The sequence below is a fragment of the Motacilla alba genome, chromosome 26 (genome assembly GCF_015832195.1).
Source record: "Motacilla alba alba isolate MOTALB_02 chromosome 26, Motacilla_alba_V1.0_pri, whole genome shotgun sequence".
In the NCBI taxonomy this organism is placed as follows: domain Eukaryota; kingdom Metazoa; phylum Chordata; class Aves; order Passeriformes; family Motacillidae; genus Motacilla; species Motacilla alba.
In genome coordinates, this window is record NC_052041.1 from 1,739,141 (window position 1) to 1,760,670 (window position 21,530).

General features: G+C 53.9%; 1 protein-coding gene across 3 annotated transcripts in view; it reads left to right on the forward strand.

Moving 5' to 3' along the window:
- The window catches only part of AHCYL1 (adenosylhomocysteinase like 1), a 28,867-nt gene extending 7,663 nt beyond the window's left edge, over nucleotides 1-21,204 (forward strand). For 2 of the 3 annotated variants that reach the window (XM_038162488.1, XM_038162489.1), the window contains exons 2-17: nucleotides 8,105-8,216; nucleotides 8,582-8,725; nucleotides 9,450-9,550; nucleotides 10,398-10,500; nucleotides 11,588-11,682; nucleotides 12,455-12,561; nucleotides 12,642-12,758; nucleotides 12,902-12,965; nucleotides 14,828-14,916; nucleotides 15,349-15,419; nucleotides 16,026-16,120; nucleotides 16,345-16,443; nucleotides 16,970-17,038; nucleotides 18,301-18,379; nucleotides 18,771-18,891; nucleotides 19,386-21,204. In XM_038162488.1, coding sequence (XP_038018416.1) covers nucleotides 8,105-8,216; nucleotides 8,582-8,725; nucleotides 9,450-9,550; nucleotides 10,398-10,500; nucleotides 11,588-11,682; nucleotides 12,455-12,561; nucleotides 12,642-12,758; nucleotides 12,902-12,965; nucleotides 14,828-14,916; nucleotides 15,349-15,419; nucleotides 16,026-16,120; nucleotides 16,345-16,443; nucleotides 16,970-17,038; nucleotides 18,301-18,379; nucleotides 18,771-18,891; nucleotides 19,386-19,392 — 1,473 coding nt within the window. In that variant the 3' untranslated portion in view covers nucleotides 19,393-21,204. Of the gene's footprint in view, nucleotides 1-8,104; nucleotides 8,217-8,581; nucleotides 8,726-9,449; nucleotides 9,551-10,397; nucleotides 10,501-11,587; nucleotides 11,683-12,454; nucleotides 12,562-12,641; nucleotides 12,759-12,901; nucleotides 12,966-14,827; nucleotides 14,917-15,348; nucleotides 15,420-16,025; nucleotides 16,121-16,344; nucleotides 16,444-16,969; nucleotides 17,039-18,300; nucleotides 18,380-18,770; nucleotides 18,896-19,385 lie in introns of those variants that run through there. The other variant, XM_038162487.1, reaches the window with a different exon arrangement.
- Nucleotides 21,205-21,530: the final 326 nt, after the last annotated feature.

The window sequence follows — 21,530 nt, forward strand, 5'->3', positions numbered from 1 at the left end:
GTGTTCTCCCTTAAAGCTGTGACACAGGGATGGAGGATCAGCTAAGGGTACCTGATAATAGCTGGAGCCTCTCCTGAGTGGGATTTGCTGTTTTGGTTTTTGAAAGAGCAGTAGAAGTTTTGGAATGCTGAGATTCTCCAAGGCAGTTTGCAGGGAGAGGAGGAGGCAGGTGGGGTGCCCAGAGTGCCAAGGAGAGTGATTCGCCCCCAAAACAGAGAGGCTGCTTTAGGATTAAGGAGCAGAAGTTTGGCCTTCTCAACTTGTTGGTTTTTTTGTTGTTTTTTCTTTTTTTTTTTTTTGTGGTGAGCCCTCCCTTCAGACCATGAGGTGTTGCTGAATGAGCTGTTTGACAGCGTTTCCAAGTGTTCCTTTGGTCTCATACAACTGTGCTTGGAGAGGCATTTTCTAATTAGTTTAAAAATTGATGCTAATTAAAGCTGATTCCCTCTCAGCTCTGACACACAAACACATTTCCATGGGCTTCCAGCTCTGCCAGCTGGCCTGTTGGAGGCTAGCAGTCCTCAGATTGCCCCATAAGCTGCTGGGAGTGATTTAACCCACACTCATGGAATAGGGAATGCTTTGGGTTGGAAGGGTCCTCAAAGCTCACCCAGTTCCTCGCTCTGCCGTGGCTCCTGAGACCCATCCAGCCTGGCCTTGGACACTGCCAGGGCTGGGACAGCCCCAGCTGCTCTGGGCACCCTGTGCCAGGGCCTGCCCACCCTCCCAGGGAACAATTCCTTCCCAATATCCCATCCATCCCTGCTCTCTGGCAGTGGGAATCCATCCCCTTGTCCTTGCAGGGACACGACCTCGTGTTGCTTGTGCAGTTCTTCCCGTGTGGTGACTGCAGTCAATGCAAAGCACGTGCTGTGCCGTGGCCCGGGTGGGCGCTGGGGAGGAATCCAGAGGTGAGAAATCTGGGATGGCTTTAGACCAGTTGCTGTTTGCCCGTTCATGGGGATTATGGGGTTAACCTGTCAGACATGACCCGAGTTCACTGCCCTTTGGGATCTCAGACATTGGACTTCTGCTGTTCCTGCCAGGAAGGAGATATCCCTCTGTGTTTCAGGAGATATCCTGCTCCATCAAAGCCAGGCCCAAGCCTTTGCCTCAGCTCCTGCAGTCCAAGGAGTAGAAGCCTCCTTATCTGCTGGTGGGGAGCTTTCCCTGTGCTCCTGCTGGAGCACACCTTTGACCTCCAGGTGTTTATGAGGCAGATTTATCCCCGGTTACTATTTAACATTCAAAATCACATTTCTTTTATTGAATCCCTGCTTCTGTTTATTTTTCCTTTAACTGGCATTTACAGTGATTCCCATCATGACTGAAATCTTCTGGTGGTTTCCAGCCTAGTAACCTTTGGAATGGGTCTCTTTCTTTCCTGGTGTTTCTTTTTCTCTGCTGAGTTTTGAGATTCATGTGGAAGTCCTTAATTCTCCTCTTGGCCTCACAGAAACTTGGTTTGGTTTTTTTTCTTCCTCAGTGCTCTACCCAAGCAGCCTTTCCCTGGCAGTGGAGGATGGATGTTGGGATCAGGGCTTGGCTGGTTTGTTTTGCCAGGACCTCAGTGCCCTTTTACTTCTTCACTGGGAACAGTGTAAAGGTTTCCAGGTGGCGGTTTGGCTGGGATTCCTGCTCAGGGAGTTGGTGGGGAGAGTGCCAGGCAGGTCTGTGCCTCCAGGGAGAACAGCCTGCCCCGTGAGCCCTCTGGGAGTGAGCGGCGCAGATCCAGGAGCACCAAATTCCACATGGCCGTGCTTCCATGCGCAGAGCAGCAGCCTGGGGAAGCTCTTCCTGCTGTGATGTCTGAGTGCAGCACTTGGGGTTTCTTCTCATAGTTGGGGAAACCACCAGGAGAAAGTTCTCCTCCTGCAAAGGCCACACCTGGAGCAGAAACAGGTCCTTTTTCCTGAGGGCTGTTTCACTTCCAGCTCTCGCAGAGCCCTTGGTGCTCAGGCTGAGGAGGACCAGGAGATGCTTGCTGAGCAGCTCTCCTGCTCTTCCAGCATCCCTGTGGAAGGGTGGGGTGAAGCAGTGGGCACTGCTGGGGGAAATTCCCCCCCTTCACCTCGCCATGGGCTCTGGCTGGGGTTTTGTTTGCTGCTGGGAGGATTTGAACTGGGAACCTGGCGGTTCTTCCATGGGTTGGCCATAGCCTGCTGGGAATTTGTGCAGCCCTTGGCCATCCAAGTTTGCACTGGCACGTGTGACCGGAGCTTGGAGGTGGGAAAATGGGATGATTTGAGTCACAGAGCCAAGTCCACCTCAAACCCTCCCCTCCCCAGTGCTTTGGGGATGAGGATGGTGAGTTGTCAGGGTGAGAGTCTTGCTGGTCCTCATCCCCCATCTCTCTTCTCCCAGCATCTTGTTTTTCCTTTCCTTCCATCCTTAAGGAGTGCTGTGATCCAGAAATACCCTTCCAGCCTGGATAACCTCCCAGGAAAAGAGCCCTAAAACCATCCCTGTCTGCCTTGCTGATTCCCACCCCAAAAATCCTTGTCCTGTTGGACTGTGGAGCAGGAGCTGTGTCCCCCTGTGTGTCCCCTGTGTGTCCCTCATGTCTAGACACTGTCCTGTGGGAACAGGGGCTGGCTCTCCCAGCCTGGTAGTGGAGCAGAGGGGGCCTGAGGACAGGGCAGCCAAGTCCTCTAAACAAACCCAGTGCCCTGGCATGGCCACAGTGGGCATGGGGCCAGCTCCAGGGGCCAGCACAGGGACACACACTGGGAGCATTGGGAACCTGCAGCTGGTGGCTTTGGGATGGCCTCAGGGAAGCAAACGTGGCAATAGCCCTTTTCTCCCAGTCAGGAAACTCGGGGTCCCCTCTGGGATCTGGGTGGCTGTGAAAACAGCACGGCACAGTTCTGTCCTTTCTCTGAGGAGGTGGCTCAAGCAAAGCTGCTCCTCTCTTCCTTTTGACCTGGAATGAAGGAGAATACCGGTTATCTGACTTTTCCCCTCTGCTGATGAGGCTGAAGGGCCTCATTTCCTGGGATGTCTCTGCCCTCCCTGGATGCTGTGATGAGTTGTTCCTGCCCATCATTGGATTAGAACAACTTGTCCTTTAGAAATGCCTGACCCAGCTCCTCCTCGAGAAGAACCAGCAGCTCTCTGTCCTTCTGCAGATAAGGAATCCATGGAGACTGAAACCTGAAGGTGCCCATCTCCAGGTGGGCAAAACCCAGCCCTGCTCCGAGCTGCTGCTCCTGTCTCATGTGGGAGCAGGGCTGGTGAGGAGGAGGATGATGCTTGTTTGAGCTGAATTGCTTGTCTGGCTGAATTTCCAGGATGACAAAGAAATGATGAACTTAAAAGACAGGTCACGTCAGGGCTGCCTTGGCAGCGTGGGCATCCAGCAGTGCCCTCCCAGCCTCTGCCAGGGAGATTTTGTTTGGGAGAACATACAAAATGAGGGGAACTGGCTGCAGTGAACAGTCCTGATCCCTGCTGCTGGTTTTCCCCAGCCAAAGGAGGGGTTCCAGGACTGGATCCTTCCAGGCTTCCTCCTGGGAGGACAGAAGTGGGTTGCAGAGACTCTTCTGCTTTAGAGGTGGTTGTGTGGCTGTAGGAACGTGCTCTGCTCCCATTTTGCTGTTCCTCCCTGGGCAACTGTGCTGTGTCCTCACATCCAGGGATGTCAGACTCAGAAGTCTGGAGGGTTCTACATGGTTCATTGCTTCCTGCTTATCTTGGGTGATGTGTGGAGCCTGCTCCTGTCCCCACTCCCCTTATCCAGGACATAAGTGGCTGGGAGGACACTTTTCCCATGGCTGTGTATGTGCTGATGCTCATGTTGTCCCTAATAAATAATAACAATAACAATAACAATAATAATAATAGTAATAATAATAGTAATAATAATAAAATTGCTGAAGCAAACCTGGGGGTGCTAGGAACAGAGCCTGGAGCTGCTTCCCAGCCTGTGTCCTCTCCCCTGTGCAGCCTGTGCATTGATGAGCCATGTCAGCTGTGAGTTGGTGGATGCTTTCCAAAATCTCTGTTCCTTCCACAGTCTGCTCCTGCTCTCCCCCAAGGCTGCATGGGATGCAGTCAGGGATGTGTAGCAAACGAAGGAACTTAAGCGACCTCTCTGGAGCTCTTCTGGGAATGGAAGAAGTGTTAAAATGGGAAGTGGGATTGTCCTGTGCGAGAGGGACATCTGGGCTCATCCTGGAGTCAGGGAGTGGCATTTTCTTACTCTGTCAGCTCCAAACACTGCTCTCCTGGCTGACCACTGGGAAAGTGCTTGGGATCAGCCATGGAGGATGGCACACCCTGCAGCCATGAGCCGCCAGTCTGGTGAGGTGCTACCAATCCAGACCTGCAATCTGTTTGCCCTCCCTGTGTCGTAATAATTAAACAAATGAGGCTGTGTGTGCTGGGAACACTTGAGCTGCTGGGTTTGGCTCTGCCCTGTTCTCTGGATTTATCCTTATGCCCTGGAGAGCAGCTTGTTCAGGCTGGTCTTCAGCTTCCTGGTGGTTTGGGATGCTCTGGGCAGTGTGGCCAAAGAGGGTGGACAGTGCTCCCTGAGCTGCAGCCCTGGCAAGGGTGGTTTGAGCTGAACACGAGCAGCTGTTGTTGGGAAATGTCAGATCTGCCTGGGAATGGGTACAGTGGCAGTGGATTTCCCAAAGGGAGAAAATGTCCTTCTGGCTTGGCTGGTGTCACTGGGAGCAGGCAGTGCCCAGTGATGCTCTGGAAGAACTTGGCAGGAGATGGTGGATCCTGCTGTTTTCCTGCAGAATACATCCCAAAATCCCTGCTGTTCAAAGTGAGGAGCTGCTCATTTGGCCCCTTTGGTCTCCAGCCCCATCTTCTCCTTTTCCAGGCAGTGATGCTGAAAACCCCTGGCTTCGTTCCTATGCAGGGAAATGGGTGCTGTCTTGTTTTCCCTACTTGACCACGGATTTCTGGGATGAAAAAATATTTTCCTTGTTCTTAAACCCTTGTGCTCCACCCGCTTGGAAAAGCTGCTTCCAGCAGGATGAAGTTTGGGATGCAATTCATCCCTGTGCACTTGAGAGCTGAACAGCCCCGATCCCGCCGAGCCACGGACAGCCCCCAGCTGGGAATGCTGCTCATTGCAGTTCCCATGACAGGCAGAGGGATTAGGAGATTTTCTCTTCTCCTTAATGCAGCTCGAGCTGGGCACGTGGGGGGCACCGGTCACGCACCTCTGCTCCCGCGCCTCGCCCGAGCTCCCCGCGCCGCCGCCTCGCGCTCCGGACACGGCGGTCACTGCCCGGCCTCGGGGGGCTTGGATGTTCCCATGGTTCCTCAGGTTTGGGTGCTGTTCGTGGGGTTTGGTGATAATTTTAGCCAGGGCAGATTTTGCTAAGCTGGGGAGTTCAGCTGAGCCCTGGTAAAGCCACGGCAGGGATTACTGGGGGTAATTCAGCACTTGGTTTGCTTAGCACTTGCTTTTTCTCTCCCCTTAGATTCAATCCCTCGTTCCCTTGTTTCTAACCCTGCTGTTTCTCTTGCAGGGTGGGGTTGTGCCTCAGAGCTGGCTCAGCGCTCGCAGCTGGAGCCCTGAAGGGGAGGTGGATTGTGTGGGCTGTTGTGGGACGGGGCAGTGCAGCATCCCTCTATCCCATCCTCTTTTCCACTGCCTCCCAAAGGAGCTTTGCTCCGTGAGCCCATCCAGGCAGCACATTTCCCTGAAGGGAATGGCCTTGTCCCAGAGCACACACATCCTGAGTGCTGCAGGCTAGGACAGACCTGCACCCTGGGCTGGAGCACTGTGCTTTATGTTTTTTCCCTGCTGGGTCACCTCTTCCCTGGAAACCTTTCCCTGAGATACAGAAAATTCCTCAGCTAACACTTTAAGCTGTTTTAATGCCAGCAGCTGTTTTATGGGGAATATTTTTTTATACCCTCTGGTTTGATGAGCTGCCAGAGGAAGAGCTTGATGTGAAGGCATGGAAATCTTGTGTCCTGAAATTGCTGATGCTTTTTCCTCCTCACAAGTGCCCATGAGCAATACACTGGCATGGAAGTAGCACAAGCCTATCCCAGGCTGTGTGGGGAAGATTGATCCCAGGAATAGACCTTGAACAAATTCCAGCCACATCATTCCTTGTTGGGAATCCTGCCAGCTTCTGCCACACGCCCTGAGCACAATATTGGTACCTGCCTGGAAGTGCTTCTGTCCTGGAACCAGCTTCCCTGTGGGGATGGGGGTTGTGGCGGCCTCCGGATCCTCCCTCTGCTCTCCCATGGGGATGGAGGTTTCAATGCCCTCCAGGTCCTCCCTCTGATTTCCCTTGGGGATGAGGGTTGTGGTCTCCTCTGCGTCCTCCCTCTGCTCTCCCGTGGGGATAGGGCTGGAGTGCCCTCTAGATCCTGCCCTCTGCGCCCTCCCTCTGCTCTCCCATGGGGATAGGGCTGGGGTGCCCTCTGGATCCTGCCCTCCTGAACCTCCTACTGCTCCCCCATGGGGATGGAGGTTGTGGTGCCCTCCGAATCCTCCCTCTGCACCAAAAGACCTCAAACAATTGCAAAACCAAACCTTCTATCTCAATTTATCCTTCCTATCCTTCCACTAATACAAACTAAAGCGGTTTGCATCCGAATCCCACTGGAGTCTGCTGGGAAGCCTGCTCAGGGAAGCGGATACTGGGCTGTGATGAGTCCAGGATGGAGGAGCTGGCTGGAAACCTTGCAGCAGCAGCACCCACAGGAATGCCTGGGATGTTTGGCTGGGTGTGGTGATGGATCTGATCTGTGCCAGTCGCTTCCTGGAAGGGGTGCTGGAGTCCCACATCATCCCTCCCTTGGAGTGAGCCGTGGGTTTCATGCCCCCTTGTCCCTTCCCAAGGGGAATACCATGCGTCTTTTGGCCCATCTGCTGGGATTCTGTAGGATTGTGGCAACGTTTTCCAGCCCAAATAGCTGTACTGGTGCTGCAGCCACCCCAGCTCCAGCCTGTGCAGATTCCTCCTTTCTGGAATGAATCATTTCAACGAAATAGTTTCATTCTTCTCCCCTCTGAAGGCTGTTTCCTGCATCAAAGCTTTCAGGGAGCTTTTGGGATGGCTGTGACACTGAAAGCCCCTCCTTGTGGCTGCTCTGGGCTGTCTCTTTCCATCATCTTGATTTCTCTAGAACTCCTCTCAAGGTCTCCTGGGTCTCGGGGATGCTTTGTTAATCCCACTCCCTGCCGTGACGTCTCATCCCTGTTAAATGGCAAAATTAAATCCTGCAGCGGCGTGATCTGAGTGAAGGGGCCGTGCTGGGGTTCTTTGTCAGGGTCTCCTGCATGGCAGCAGGGATGGGGCTGCAGGCTGGGGTTGCTGGTGCTTCCCTAATTCCCTTTCACCTCCGTTGCCTTTCACAGGCCCTTTGCTTGCTGCTCACTCAGGGCAAGTGCAGCAGCTGAGCAGTTTTGGGTTATTTTTCCTCTCTTTTTGGCCCAAGACAATTAAATTTGATGATCTGGTGGAAGGTGCTGGAGCCTTGAGTTGCCTCTGGCTGAGAGAGGTGGCTGGTTTGGGGGTTCTCTTCCAATGGAAACATCTTGTCCTGCAGAGGAGGCTGAAAGCCAATGCAATGTCAACTTCTTTTTGTTGAAATGTTCTCTCTTGCTGAGGTTTTTTCCTGTGCTTTCAGTGTCAGTTTTGGAAGGATGAGTGGTGTTTTTAACCTGTGGGATGCTCTGCTCCTGGGGAAGAGCCTGGAAGCAGCAGAGATCTGTTGGGACCACCCCAGCTTTCTTACTTCTGCATTTTTGGGCAGAAATCTGCTGGGATTGGTTGGGGCAGGGGCTGTGGGGGCAGGAGCTCTGCCTCCACATGGGATGTGGGTTGTACAAGGAGTGTAATTCCTGAAGGAGCCTTAGGGAGCTGGGAAGGGATTAAAGGGGATGTTTCAGGCTGCTCTTTTTATCTTCAGGTGTTGTGTCAAATTTGCAGGGTGACAAAAGCCTGGTGGCAGCTTTTCAAGCAGAGGAAGGGATTTAATTTTTGGCATCTGTAGCCTTGCACTTGGTGATGTTAATTTTTGTGAACTGAAGGGATCTTTGGGTCCCTGTGGCTTGGGGAGGTGCCATGCCTTAAGGATCACCTCCTGATTTAGCACTTTTTTCCTTTGCTCCCAGCAAATCCAGTTTGCAGATGACATGCAGGAGTTCACCAAATTCCCGACCAAGACGGGCCGCCGGTCCCTGTCCCGCTCCATCTCCCAGTCTTCCACCGACAGCTACAGCTCTGGTAGGTGCCAGGTGCTTGTCCTCGTGTGCTCCTCTCAAACACCCAGCGTGGGTGCTGCGCTGAACGTGCTGCTCGCACCCCGTGGCAGGATTTGTGCTGCTGTTTGTACTTGGATGCTGAGGGAAGGATTCCAGGCGTTCCCAAAGCTCAGGCATTGATTGCCAGTTGATAATCCTGTTACCTCTGGGCTGTTCTAGAGAAAAAGAGTGCAAAATTCCTTCAGGGCATTGGCTTTCCTTAGGAGATTGGTGGTTTGAGCCATGAGTGAAAGCTGGGAAGGGAAACAGAGCAGAAACCTGAAGGGTAGGAGGTTCCTGGATTCATGAGGCCTGGCATTACACTCATTCATTGCTCTTTTGCTTCAGCTGCCTCGTACACAGACAGCTCTGATGACGAGGTGTCCCCCCGAGAGAAGCAGCAAACCAACTCCAAGGGCAGCAGCAATTTCTGTGTGAAGAACATCAAACAGGCAGAGTTCGGGCGCCGCGAGATTGAGATCGCCGAGCAAGGTACAGAGTGGGGTGTGGGGCTTCTGGGGCTTGGGGCACTTCTGGGGACCAGGAGCTGAGGAGTGGCAATTCCCACTCCTGCTGCAGCCTTGGATGTCCTGTTTGCTCCCCCCAAAATCAGTTCGGGAAGAGCGAGATGTGCCAGCAGACACTGATGCTGTGTCCCATCCCTTTTCTAGCAGGAGCAGAGCTCTTGCAGGGTTTAATGTTTTGTTGGCTTTGGATGGACAAGGATTTTGTTACACCTTCAGACACATCAAAGCTGAAAATCCCACCCCTTCCTGTGGGGGTGGTAGGAAGCTGAATTACCATTTCCAGTGGGGTGATTGGGTAACTCTCCTTTTAGAAGGGGAAGATAATCCAGACACATTTAGAGCAGCTCTTCTGAGATGTGGCAGCTCTGTTTTCAAGTTCAGGTGCTTCACCTGCTGCCACAGGGCTGGTGACTGTCCTTAGGAGCCTTCCCCGGGCAGTGCCAGTCCCAGACCCCTCCTTGCTGCTCTCCTTTTCCCTTGGTCAGGTGACAAATGACACTGGTGTTTCGGTCCCCTTTTGCACAGACCTGCCAGGCCAGGGATGAGGAGTTTTCTCCCTGCCTGTGTAACGGCTTCAGCAGAAATTGTGGGGCTGGATGTATCCTGGGAGGCCCTGAAAGGAGGGGAGCTGTGGCAGAGAGGGGACCCTGCAGACTGAACCAGCATTAAAAGCTCTCTTCCTTTTGCAGACATGTCTGCTCTGATTTCGCTCAGGAAACGAGCCCAGGGGGAGAAGCCTTTGGCTGGAGCTAAAATTGTGGGCTGTACCCACATCACAGCACAGACTGCGGTGAGTGGCTGCTTATCTGAGGGGCCTGGGCTGGCACATCAGCTTTTCCATGGGGAAGAAAGTTCTTTATGTCCTTGAATGGGAGAAGGCGCGTTCAGTTGAGTCTGGACGCGTTTTGGAAAGGATGTGCTGGTGGCATTTACCCAGAGTAGCTTGGGAAATGTTCCTGTGCCCATCACTGCTGCCCAAGGCCTGCTCTCGTGCCAGGGTCATCCCCTGGCCCCTGGGGCATCCCTGACCCCTGGGGCACTGCAGGCACCTGGGGTGCCCCTGATCTCTGGGGCACTCCTGATCCCCGGGGCACCCCTGACCCCTGGGGCACTGCAAGCACCTGGGGCACTCCTGACCCCCGGGGCACCCCTGACCCCCGGGGCACTGCAGGCACCTGGGGTGCCCCTGACCCCCGGGGCACCCCTGATCCCCGGGGCACTCCTGACCCCCAGGCACCCCTAACCCCCAGGCACCCCTGACCCCCGGGTCATCCCTGACCCCCAGGCACCCCTGACCTCTGGGGCACCCCTGACCCCCGGGGCACTCCTGACCCCCAGGCACCCCTAACCCCCAGGCACCCCTGACCCCCGGGTCATCCCTGACCTCTGGGGCACCCCTGACCCCCAGGGCACCCCTGATCCCCGGGGCACCCCTGACCCCCAGGCACCCCTAACCCCCAGGCACCCCTGACCTCTGGGGCACCGCTGACCCCTGGGTCATCCCTGACCCCCAGGGCACTGCTGGCGCTTGGGCCACCCCTGACCCCCAGGACATCCCCGTCCCCCCAGTTACCCCTGAGCCCTGGAACACCTCTGTCCCCGGGCCACCCGTGAGCCGGCCACCCGCTGTCCCGCAGGTGCTGATCGAGACGCTGTGTGCCCTGGGGGCGCAGTGCCGCTGGTCTGCCTGCAACATCTACTCCACCCAGAACGAGGTGGCCGCGGCCCTGGCAGAGGCTGGTGAGTGCAGCTGGGCCGGGGCCCCGCAGCCCCTCCTGCCTCCCTGGCCTCGCCCAGGGGAAACCTTCCAGGGAACTTCGGATTTCATTTGTTTATAGTTCAGTCTATATTTATATATGGACATTTGATATGTACTATAATATATAATCATATAAAATTCTGTTTTAAATAGAATTATAAAATTATAATTATACTTAGATTTATAAAAATCTACATTAAAATATTATATTTATATATAATTATAATATAATTATAATTATTATATTTATATTAAATGCATTATTATATAATTATAATTATTATATTTATATTAAGTGCATTATATTTTAATTATATAATTATATTGATATTAAAATTATAAAATTATAGTTTATATTTAGAAATATTTTATACTAGGTATAAATATAAATATAAATAGATATTTAAATAATATATATTATAAATAAGTGTATATATTCACATAAAATACACTATATAATATGAATGCATGTATAGATACTTATAAAAGGCTTATATTTTATATAGATTTATATAGATTTTATATAGATTATATATTATATATAATATATATATTTTATATCTATTACACCTGTTTTATATAGATTATAAATAAAATAGGTGTAAAATAGAAACAAAATAAATAGGAATAAATATAAAATAACAAAAACATAAAATATATTTTAATTTTATATTTAACCGTATTTTAACTCAATTTAGTTTTATACTGTTTAGAATTAAACAGTTAATAGCAGTATTACTACATTAATTAGTACTAATAGCAGTATTACTACAATAATAACTACTACAAGTAATTGTTAGTAGTATTGTTTTCTTATTATTTATTTATTATTATTTCTTTGGGTTTTATTATTTATTTTAATTTTTTAAAAATTTTGTATTTCTGTTTTAGAGAATGAATATTTTTGTGGAATATCTTCTGGGGAGGGATGGGCAGGTCTGATCTGCTGTGGGCAGTGGTGTGATCTCTGCATGCTCCCCTGGCTCTTGTGTCCGTGTGTTTGTGGAGCTGGCCGAGCTCTGAGCGCTCTGCCACGCCCAGACTCCAGGGATGCTCCTGTTCCTGCAGGTGTTGCTGTGTTTGCCTGGAAAGGGGAGTCCGAGGATGATTTCTGGTGGTGCATTGACCGCTGTGTTAACGTAGACGGCTGGCAGGCCAACATGGTAAGGAGTCTTCTCCAGCCCTTCCTCTTCCTCCCTTCCACCCTGGGGCTGTTCCTGGGAGTCTCCTGACCTCGAAAGGGCCTTTGACCCCCATTAAAGGGGGGCTCTTGGAGAGCAGCAGCTGGAGATGAGCTGGGAACAGCCACGGGAATGTCAGGAGCTGCAGAGATGATGTCCTGCGTTGGCACGTCCCAATGGCAGGGGAACAGCTCCTGGTGGAGTTGCCTTGAGCCAAGAAATGGGACCTGTCCCCCTGCAGGAGCTGCCCCAGCCGCTCCTCTCAGCACAGGTGCCATCTGCCGTCTCCCTCCCCAAGCTGGGCTCACAGTGGGGACCTTTCCCTTGTCAAAGCCAATGTCCCCCCTTGGTGCGTGGTCTGGGGTCACCAGTGATGTGTGTGGACCATGGCACCTCCCACAGCCTGTCCTCTCCTGTTTGCTTTCAGGGCATCAGTGGTGTCCTGAGCCCAGCCTAGTTTGTTAGTGCTGCCTGTGGTCACCTTTGCAGGCTGCAGAGCAATAGCAGAGGCAGGAAATCCTGTTAGGATCCAGCAGCTCCACACAGGGGTAAAGCATCTCAGGGTTTTAGAGGAACCCCTGAGTTGCAGGCACCTAGGGGAACCCGGGAGTCCTGGCCCCCTGGCCTCTGCCCAAACAGCCCCCCAGGAGTGCCTGAAGATGCTTCTCCAAATCATTTTCCCCATCCTGTCCTCAGCCAGTGCATTTCCCAGTGGGAGGCCTGACTGCTGCCTGTTCTTCCTTGCCTGTTCTAGATCCTGGATGATGGTGGGGACCTGACCCACTGGGTTTATAAGAAGTACCCCAGCGTGTTCAAGAAGATCCGAGGGATTGTGGAGGAGAGCGTGACAGGCGTGCACAGGTGGGAGCTTTGGGAAGGCAGATCCAGAGAGCTCAGGGAGCTGCTGCTGTCTGCTCTGACCTGCCTCTGCCCTCTCCCAGGCTGTACCAGCTCTCCAAGGCTGGCAAGCTGTGTGTCCCAGCCATGAACGTGAATGACTCTGTCACCAAGCAGAAGTTTGATAACCTGTATTGCTGCCGGGAATCCATCCTGGATGGGTGAGTCCAGCTCTTTTCCCCACTGGCACTTCCACACGGGTGGGTTTGGCTCTGGCTGCTTCTTAAGCAGAGATCGGGCTCTGCTGCTTTGACCTGGTTTTGGGCTTGACTGATCCCAACACAGGTCTCTCTCTGTCCCCCAGCCTGAAGAGGACCACGGATGTGATGTTTGGAGGGAAGCAAGTGGTGGTTTGTGGTTATGGGGAGGTGAGTTCCATGAGCTGTGCTGGCCTCCCCCGAGCTCAGCATCCTGCAATTCCCTGTGCAAAGGCCACTTGCCCTTGCTATAAGGAGTAGATCCAACCTGGTGAGCGATGACCAGGAAAATCTTGTTGGAATCTGCAAGAGAATGGAGATCAGGGGTCAGATTTCCCAGTTTGCTGCAGATGAACTGGGCTGCACAGCCGACAGTCGCTGGGAACACTGGCCTGAATTATAACTACCCACGGGTACTCCCATCTGCTATCCCTGGCCCAGGTTCAGCATCCAGCCTGGTTGTCACTGAGCAGGGCAGGCAGCTTCTCCCTGGGAATAATACTCTGGCAGAGGGAAATTGTATAATGAACTTGTAACTGATTCTACCCTGGAAGAGCTGGAGCTGGGAGCTGCCACCCTCCCTCCATCTGTGCACGTCTGTGTGGGTGTTTATCTTCCAGCACTGTGCAGGGACTGGCAGGAGCTGCAAAGGCTCTTCCCAGCAGGAATTTGCTCCCTAATTCATTTAGGCACCAGTGGAGCCCAGCTTTGCTCGACCAAGAGACTGTGCTGGCTCTCACTGAGCGCTCTGGGCTGGTGCCTGATTCTCCAGGCAGAAGTTGTGCTGGGCATTGTTGTCTTCAGGGTCTGTCCTAAACTTTACTGGACTTCTTCATAACAGGGGAGTCAGATAATCCCAGGCTTCAACCCATATTTGAGTTGGAAGGGAGCTTCAAGCTCATCTGGTTCCACCCCCTGCCATGGACAGGGACACCTTCTGCTCGACCAGGCTGCTCCAAGCCCCACCCAACCTTGAACACTTCCAGGGATGAGGAGCCGCAGCTTTTCTGAGAACATTCCAGTGCCTCACCACCCTCACAGCCAAGAATTCCTTCCCACTGTCCAATCTAACCCTGCCCTCTGGCAGTGGGAAGCCATTCCTCCTTGTCCTGTCACTCTGTCCCTTGTCCGAAGTCCCTCTTCAGCTCTCCAGAAGCCCCTTTAGGCACCGGAAGGGGCTCTAAGGTCTTGCTGTACCCTGCTCTCCTCCAGGCTGAGCACCTTTCTTCTCCCAGCCTGTTCACCCTGAATGGTTTCCCCTTTGGATGTGAGTTGAGTCCCAGCTGGCCCTGCCTGGGTGTGTTCAGTAGACCCGAGGCTGGAGCTGGGTGATAAGTGAGGCTTGCTCTGGAAATGTTTTAGGCCCAGCACCTTGCTGGTCACGAAACAGGTCTGAGTAGAGTCTGTGCAGCAGAGCCAGGTGTTGGTGTGGGTTGGTCATGTGGAGAGCTGGACTCTGTTTTAATTTTCTGAGGAGAGGGAGCGAGTCTGAGCTGCATGTTGCAGGAGCCCTGTGCTCCCTATGCTGATGTGGGCAGCATGGGATGGAGGATCTGCCCCCTGAGGAGTGCAGGATGGCTCTGAAATCCTGTAGCTTAAAGGCAAGGGGGCAGTGTGTGCTCCTCTAGGCTGTCTTTGATTCCTGCTTGGGGAAAGGCTCCTGCAATGCTGGGGCTGCATGAGCTGTGAGAGCGTTGGGTTGGGAAACTCCTGTCATGGATATTTCTGCCTGGGGCAGCCACAGCTTCTCTGGACAGCCTGTGCCAGGGCCTCACCACTCCCACAGGGGAGAATTCCTTCCCAATATCCTGTCTAATCCTGCCTTCTGGCAGTGAGAAGCTGGTGGCCTTGGAGGAAGAGCTGGGCTTGTGGCAGTTGTGCCACTTACCAGATACATCCTGAGCTGCTCCTGGCATTGGGCAAGCAGCTGAGATGAGGATCTTCCAGCCAGGGATGAGCCTGGGCTGTTTAGGGCAGGGACTGTAGCACTGGTGGGTCTGTGTCCTGCCTCACTGACCCCTCTGCCTCGGCAGGTTGGGAAGGGATGCTGTGCTGCCCTGAAAGCCCTGGGAGCCATCGTGTACGTCACCGAGATCGACCCCATCTGCGCTCTTCAAGCCTGGTAAGGTGCTCCCATCTGCTCGGGAGTGTCTCTCTCTCTCTGCTCTTCCAAACCCTGCCAGAGGCTGGAGTGAAGCCAGGGGGATCTGTGGTGCATTTTGGAGAACATGCACCTTGCTGGGTGTGATGGGGAAGGGCTTGGGCAGCTTTCAGGGATGGAGTACTGGGCAGAAGGTGTTCACTGGCTGGTTTGGGGAGGCTGCTCAGGCCTCTATGCCACACATTCCTGGCTCATCCAACATTTCCAAGAGCGAGTTGGACATCCCAACTGTTGCACGACTCTCCCTCGTGGCACTGGTGTCCCTGGAGGGGTAGAGGAGAACCTGGGCTGCTGCCAGAGCAGTTTGGAGCTGCTGAGATCCTCATGGCCTGGGGCACAGAAGGAACAAGCTTCTCCTCCTCATGATCGTCCCTATTCCCCTTTTTTTGCCAGCATGGATGGATTTCGGGTGGTGAAGCTGAGCGAAGTAATCCGTCAGGTGGATGTCGTCATCACCTGCACAGGTAGGGATAGACAAGGCTGGAGCAGGAGCACCATTCCCAGGTGGGGTCTCGAGGGAGCTGGGAGTGGAGGACATTTCACTGCTGTGTGCTCCTAATTTTCCACAACAGCTGGGCTCTGCCAGGAGCTTTTCACCCTGATTTGCCATATGATCACAGTCCTGGCCCAGAGCAGAGGGACATCTTGGCCACGTGTTCTCAGGGTATTTTGGGATCTCCTAGAGCCTGGTTAATTCATGGGAGCAAAGATCAAAGATTTGGCCACTGCCCAGGCTCCCCAGGTAATGGTCACGGTCCCAGTCCTGCCAGAGTTTAAGGGGTGTTTGGACAATGCTCTCAGGCACAGGGTGGGATTGTTGGCAGTGTCCTGTGCAGGGTCCAGGAGTTGGACTTGATGACCCTTGTGGGTCCCTTCCCGCTCAAGGTATTCCATGACAGCACTTGTCCCACATTGTTCTCTGCTGCCACAGGCACAAGGGTTCATGTCCCAGGGAAACTCCTCTGATGTTGCCCCAAGCCGAGCTTCTCTGACTGAAGTTCAGAGAAGGAGAAACCACAGGGTTTGTGTTCCCAGTGCAGTGGGATGAGCTGTGCCCTCTGTGCCTGCAGGGAACAAGAACGTGGTGACCAGGGAGCACCTGGACCGGATGAAGAACAGCTGCATCGTGTGCAACATGGGCCACTCCAACACGGAGATTGACGTGGTGAGTGCCAGCCCCTCCGGCCGTGCCCTCTGCCGGCCCCTCCGGCCGTGCCCGCTGCCGGCCCCTCCGGCCGTGCCCGCTGCCGGCCCCTCCGGCCGTGCCCGCTGCCGGCCCCTCCGGCCGTGCCCTGTGCCAGCCCCTCCGGCCGTGCCCTCTGCTGGCCCCTCAGGCCGTGCCCGCTGCCGGCTCCTGCCGTGCCCCAGCCTTGCCTCCTCGTGTTGCAGACCAGCCTGCGGATGCCGGAGCTGACCTGGGAGCGGGTGCGCTCCCAAGTGGACCACGTCATCTGGCCCGACGGGAAGCGGGTGGTGCTGCTGGCCGAGGTGTGTTGAGAGCTGGGCCATGATGCTTTGGGCCTCTGTCAGGAAATCACAGATTTAGCCAGGTGGAAAAGTGCTGAGAGAAGCTTCAGGGCTCAAACCAGGTTTTTTTAATTTTTTTTTTGTTTTCTTTTCTTGAGGGTGGGTGTGTCATATCCCACGTGCAGCCACAGAGGTGCCATGTGACTCCGTTCTTCTGAGCTGGGATTCATCCCACTCAGGCAAACCCCATCTGTGCAGGGTTTCCCAGGTGCTGGGTGGCTCCTCTTCCCACGGGGGCTGTTCTGGCAGGAGGAGGGACTGGCTTTTCTAGGGACTACAACATTCCCCTGCCTTGAAATGAAGGGTTGAGGTGGAAACTTGAGCAGATGAGAAATGCTCTGGTCACCATGCTCTGGTTCTCTGTGCCCCTACTCCCTGGTCCCCTGTGCAGGGAGGGAGGGGATGGCGGTGAATCCCATCTGGGAACTCAGTTTGGTTTGGATTTGGGAGCATGTCCAGCTCTGTGCTGACTCCTGCTTCCTCCCAGGGCCGTCTGCTCAACCTCAGCTGCTCCACAGTTCCCACCTTCGTTCTCTCCATCACAGCCACCACACAGGTCTGTACATGGGTGGGGCCCTGCACAAGCCTAGGGGTGGGGATGGTTTGGAAGGAGCTGGGAACATGCTGGGATTGGTTCTTGAGATGGCACCACTGCCAGAAATACCATTTTTTCTGGGCTGGAGTTATTGCTGGCACGGACCCAGTGTTTTGGGTACAGCAAGTTTTTGGAGAGCTTTTAAATGAGTGGTTTCATGGCACAGATCCTGCTGGGCTGGAAGACAGGTTTAAGCTTCCCCCAGACAGGTTTGAGCCCTCCTAGGACGGGTTTGAGACCCCCTAGCATGGGTTTAACCTTCCCCAGCACAGGTTTAAGCCCCTCTAGCACTGATTTAAGCTCCCCCAGCATGTGTTTAGGCCCACCTAGCACAGGTTTGAGCTTACCTCAAAGCAAGGCTTTGTTTGGGCTGGGAACATGGAGGGGGCTGGTGGCACTGGGAACACTGGGTGGGCTGGTGGCACTGGGAACGTGGAGGGGATTGATGGGACTGGGAACCTGGAGGGTCTGGTGGCACTGGGATCGTGGAGGGGATTGATGGCACTGGGAACATGGAGGGGATTGGTGGCACTGGGAACGTGGAGGGGATTGATGGCACTGGGAACGTGGAGGGTCTGGTGGCTCTGGGAACATGGAGGGGATTGATGGCTCTGGGAACATGGAGGGGATTGATGGCACTGGGAACATGGAGGGTCTGGTGGCTCTGGGAACATGGAGGGTCTGGTGGCTCTGGTGCTCATGGGGAAGGACAGCCAGGCTGACAGTGGGGAATTCCCTTATCCTGACTCCTGTCAGCCCAAGGGGACAGGGAACAGCCCTGTGTTTTGGACTTGGTTCCCAACAGTGGAAGCCAGCTCTCAGATGCAGTTTCATCTGTCCTGAAGGAATCTGTCCTGGTTTTTGGATGCTGCCAGTTTCTGAGGAGCAGCCCTTTCCTTTCCATGTCCCGCAGCAGCTGGGTGGTTTAAGAGGAGAAGAGCTGCTAACCCCAAACCATCCTCATGTTTTTGCCTGGGGTGTTGAGCCCAGATGCTGCAAACAGGCTGGGTGCCATCTCATCCCTGCTCTCTGATCCCTCCAGTGGGATTATGGAGACCCAGACAGGGATGTACTTGGGGAGGGACCCTTTCCCTCAAGGCATGTTGGAGATGGTTGTACTGTCCCTCAAGCTCCCAGATCCTTCTCTACATTTGTGAGCTTTGTGCTGCCCAAGCTGGTGGCCATTCCTGACTGTTCCCAGCTTGTCCCTGTGCTCTCCACAGGCTCTGGCTCTGATTGAGCTCTACAACGCTCCCGAGGGCCGGTACAAGCAGGACGTTTACCTGCTGCCAAAGAAGATGGGTGAGTGAAGGAACTGACTTTTCCCTGGGGAATCCATGTGCCAGCAGTGTCAGAAGAGCTCAGACCTGGGCTGGGAAACACTTCCAGAGGGACAGTGGGTTCAGGGAAGCCACCAGAGGCAGTGAACTTAAAATCTGTGGGGGTTATTTGCTTTATCTTTGTTAGTGTTCTGCAGCGTGGGAGGCATCCCACATCCTGCAGCCTCCCTTCTCTGGGATTTTCCATCCCTCCTTGTGCCTTTAGGGGCACATCCAGCCCAGGCTTGGGCTGAGCCCTGCTTCGGGTGACGGTGAATCCGGGGTGCTGCCCAGCCATACCTTCCAGTCATCAGCTGCCCGTGTTGTGCTGGGGTGTGGGCGCCCTGATCCCGTGTTCCCTGTGCCATTCCCAGATGAATACGTGGCCAGTTTGCACCTGCCGTCGTTCGACGCCCACCTGACGGAGCTGACGGACGATCAGGCCAAATACCTGGGACTCAACAAAAACGGGCCTTTCAAACCCAACTACTACAGGTGAGAGCTGCTGGGGCAGGAGCTCCCAGTTCCCTGTGGCTTTGGAGTTCTGCCTCCAGCTCCGGGGTCTCCAACAGCAGAAGGATGTGGAGCTGCTGGAGCGTGTCCAAAGGAGGCCACAGAGATGCTTTGAGGGCTGGAGCCTCTGGGAGAGCTGGAAGGCTCCCAAGAGAGCTTAGAGTCCCTTCCCGTGCTTGAAGAGGGCAGGGTTAGATGGGATATTGGGAAGGGATTCTTGGCTGTGAGGGTGGGCAGGCCCTGGCACAGGTGCCCAGAGCAGCTGAGCCTGCCCCATCCCTGGCAGTGTCCAAGGCCAGGCTGGACAGGGCTGGGACCAACCTGGGACAGTGAAAGGTGTCTCTGCCCGTGGAATGAGATGAGCTTTAAAGTCCCTGCCAGCCCAGACCAGTCTGGAATTCCATGCCTGGGGGATCCCCTTGCCCTGGCACAGCAGCACCTCCCATGTCCCTCACTGTCCCTTCCTTCTCTCCTAGATACTGATGGGACCATTTCCATGAAGGACCAGACCACACAAGGCAACATTTGAGAGATTTTTTTTTAATCATTTTTATTTTGGTTTACCTTTTTTTTTTTTTTTTTTTTTTTTTTTTTCTTAACCACCACCAGAACCTGTTTTTACGTTTTATCTGTGATTTTAAGGTCAGGTTTTCTTTTCTCTCCCTTTTCCATGATCGCATCCCTGTCTGATCTCTCCAGACAATCTGGGATTTGCTTCTTGCTTTCATGTGGCTGAAGCTGCTGATTCCCAGCCCTGGCTCCAGGAGGGGCTTTCCCTTTCCTGCGGGGCCAAGGGCGCTTCATTCCTGCAGCAATGGTTCATTTTGGCTTTTATTTTGTATTTTTTCCCACCTTTCCAGCCCACGTCGGTCTCAGCCGGGCTCCCTGTGGATCCGGAGATGCTCTTCTACCTTGTCTTCTATTTCTTTGTGTGGATTATCTGCAACTTCTAAATTGCCTTAAAGAGCCCAGTTTTAGCTGCTAGATCCCTGCTCCGGGTGCTTCCTGGGAGCAGAGTGGCCGGCAGGACACCTGGCACAGGGGGTGACCGTGCCCGAGCCCAGCCCAGGTCCCTGCGCTGAGGTGGCCCAGGTTTGGTGGCCACTGGCCTGGGTTTGCTGGCCACCTGGGTCCAGGGGAGTTCAGTGTTTCAGGGTGCTAATCTGAATCTGGATGGGGGTCGCTTTCCCAGCATTATCCTCATCTCTCCTAGGTTTTTTGTTTGTTTATTTTTTTTTTAGCCAAACTGCACCTTAATTGAGTTTTAAACATTTTTTTTTCCGTTTGTTTATTTGGTTTTTTTCTTCCTCTTTTCCTTTTTGATCCTTACAGAGATGTTTTAGAGGGCGGGGATTGTTATTAGATGTTTTGAAAAGGAATCACTGGGGACGTGGCTGCCTTCCCATCTCCCTCTGGGAGGTGCTGGGGGGTGTTGAGGGTGTCTGGGGTGGGTTTTGGGGGTGTTTCACTATTTTTTTTTTGAGCTGGATGCAGAGATGAGCCTTCCCCATAGCCCAGCCCGGCCCCTCTGCTCCCTGTCACTGTTTTCCTCACCCTCTCCTGGTGTGTCCCAGCTGCTCCCATCATCTCCTCCATGCCCTCCCTGCTGACATTTCCCTTCCCAGCTTGTGCTGGGGTGTGGGCAGCTCCTTCCAACCCACCGAGGTTCCTCTGGCTCCTGTTCCTTTCCCCACCCAAGGGAGGGAAGGAGCTGCTGGCACTTCCTGGGTGGTGGAGCTGCTCCTTCCCCCTTTGCAGGGATCCACCTGGACGGGTCCTTCCCGGGGAATTTGCCGGTTTTGGGGGGTGCTGAGCTCTTTGGGGGGCCAGGGGATGGGAGAGGTGCTGAGATCATCCCCCTCCACGTCCTCTGACTGTTCCTCTCTCCCGCTCTGCCTGATCTCCTCCTGGATAGATTTTGGGGATCACCTGCCTCGCTCCCCCGCAGATCCCAGGGATCGCCTGGGTCCCTTCCACCATCCCGCAGACCTCCCTGGGGACAGCTTAGCAAGCTGGGACGGGCGTTTGTGGGAAGGATCGGGAGCATCCCCCCTTCCCCGTGAGCCCCCCACGCCCGGGGGTCCCCGTTCCCACCCGTCCCGGGTGGAATCTCGGCCAAGGGCTCTGTGTCTGTATAAGCCATGCTGGGGGAGCCCGGGGCGATGGCGGCGGCAGCGGCGGGCCGGGAGCGAGAGGTTTATTTTGTATAGGAATGATTTTTAATGAATGCAATATTAATCCTTGCAGATGAGCAATAAATCATTAAAGTCTAATTAAACTATTAGGAAAAATGAAGTGCTTGTGGTTGTGGGTGGTTTGTTTGGTTCCTTAGGGGGGGACCTTGAGTTGTTTCAGGCCCCAAGGGCAGGGCTGGAATCTCCCTTTGGCCACCTCGGGGATTGGGTCCCACCAGAATTTTCTGAGCGTTGCCACAGCTCTGGATTTTGGGGTCTCACCCTCTTTAAAGCCCAACAGGGCACCTTAGCTTGGGGTTAAACCCTGTTTGTTGGGGTCCGACTCCCCTCAGAGCCCATCAGGTCACCCCCATTTGGGGTCTGAGCCCCCCAGCCCCTTCACTGGAGCATTCCTTTGTTCCAGGCCCCTCAGTTTGGGGTCTGAGC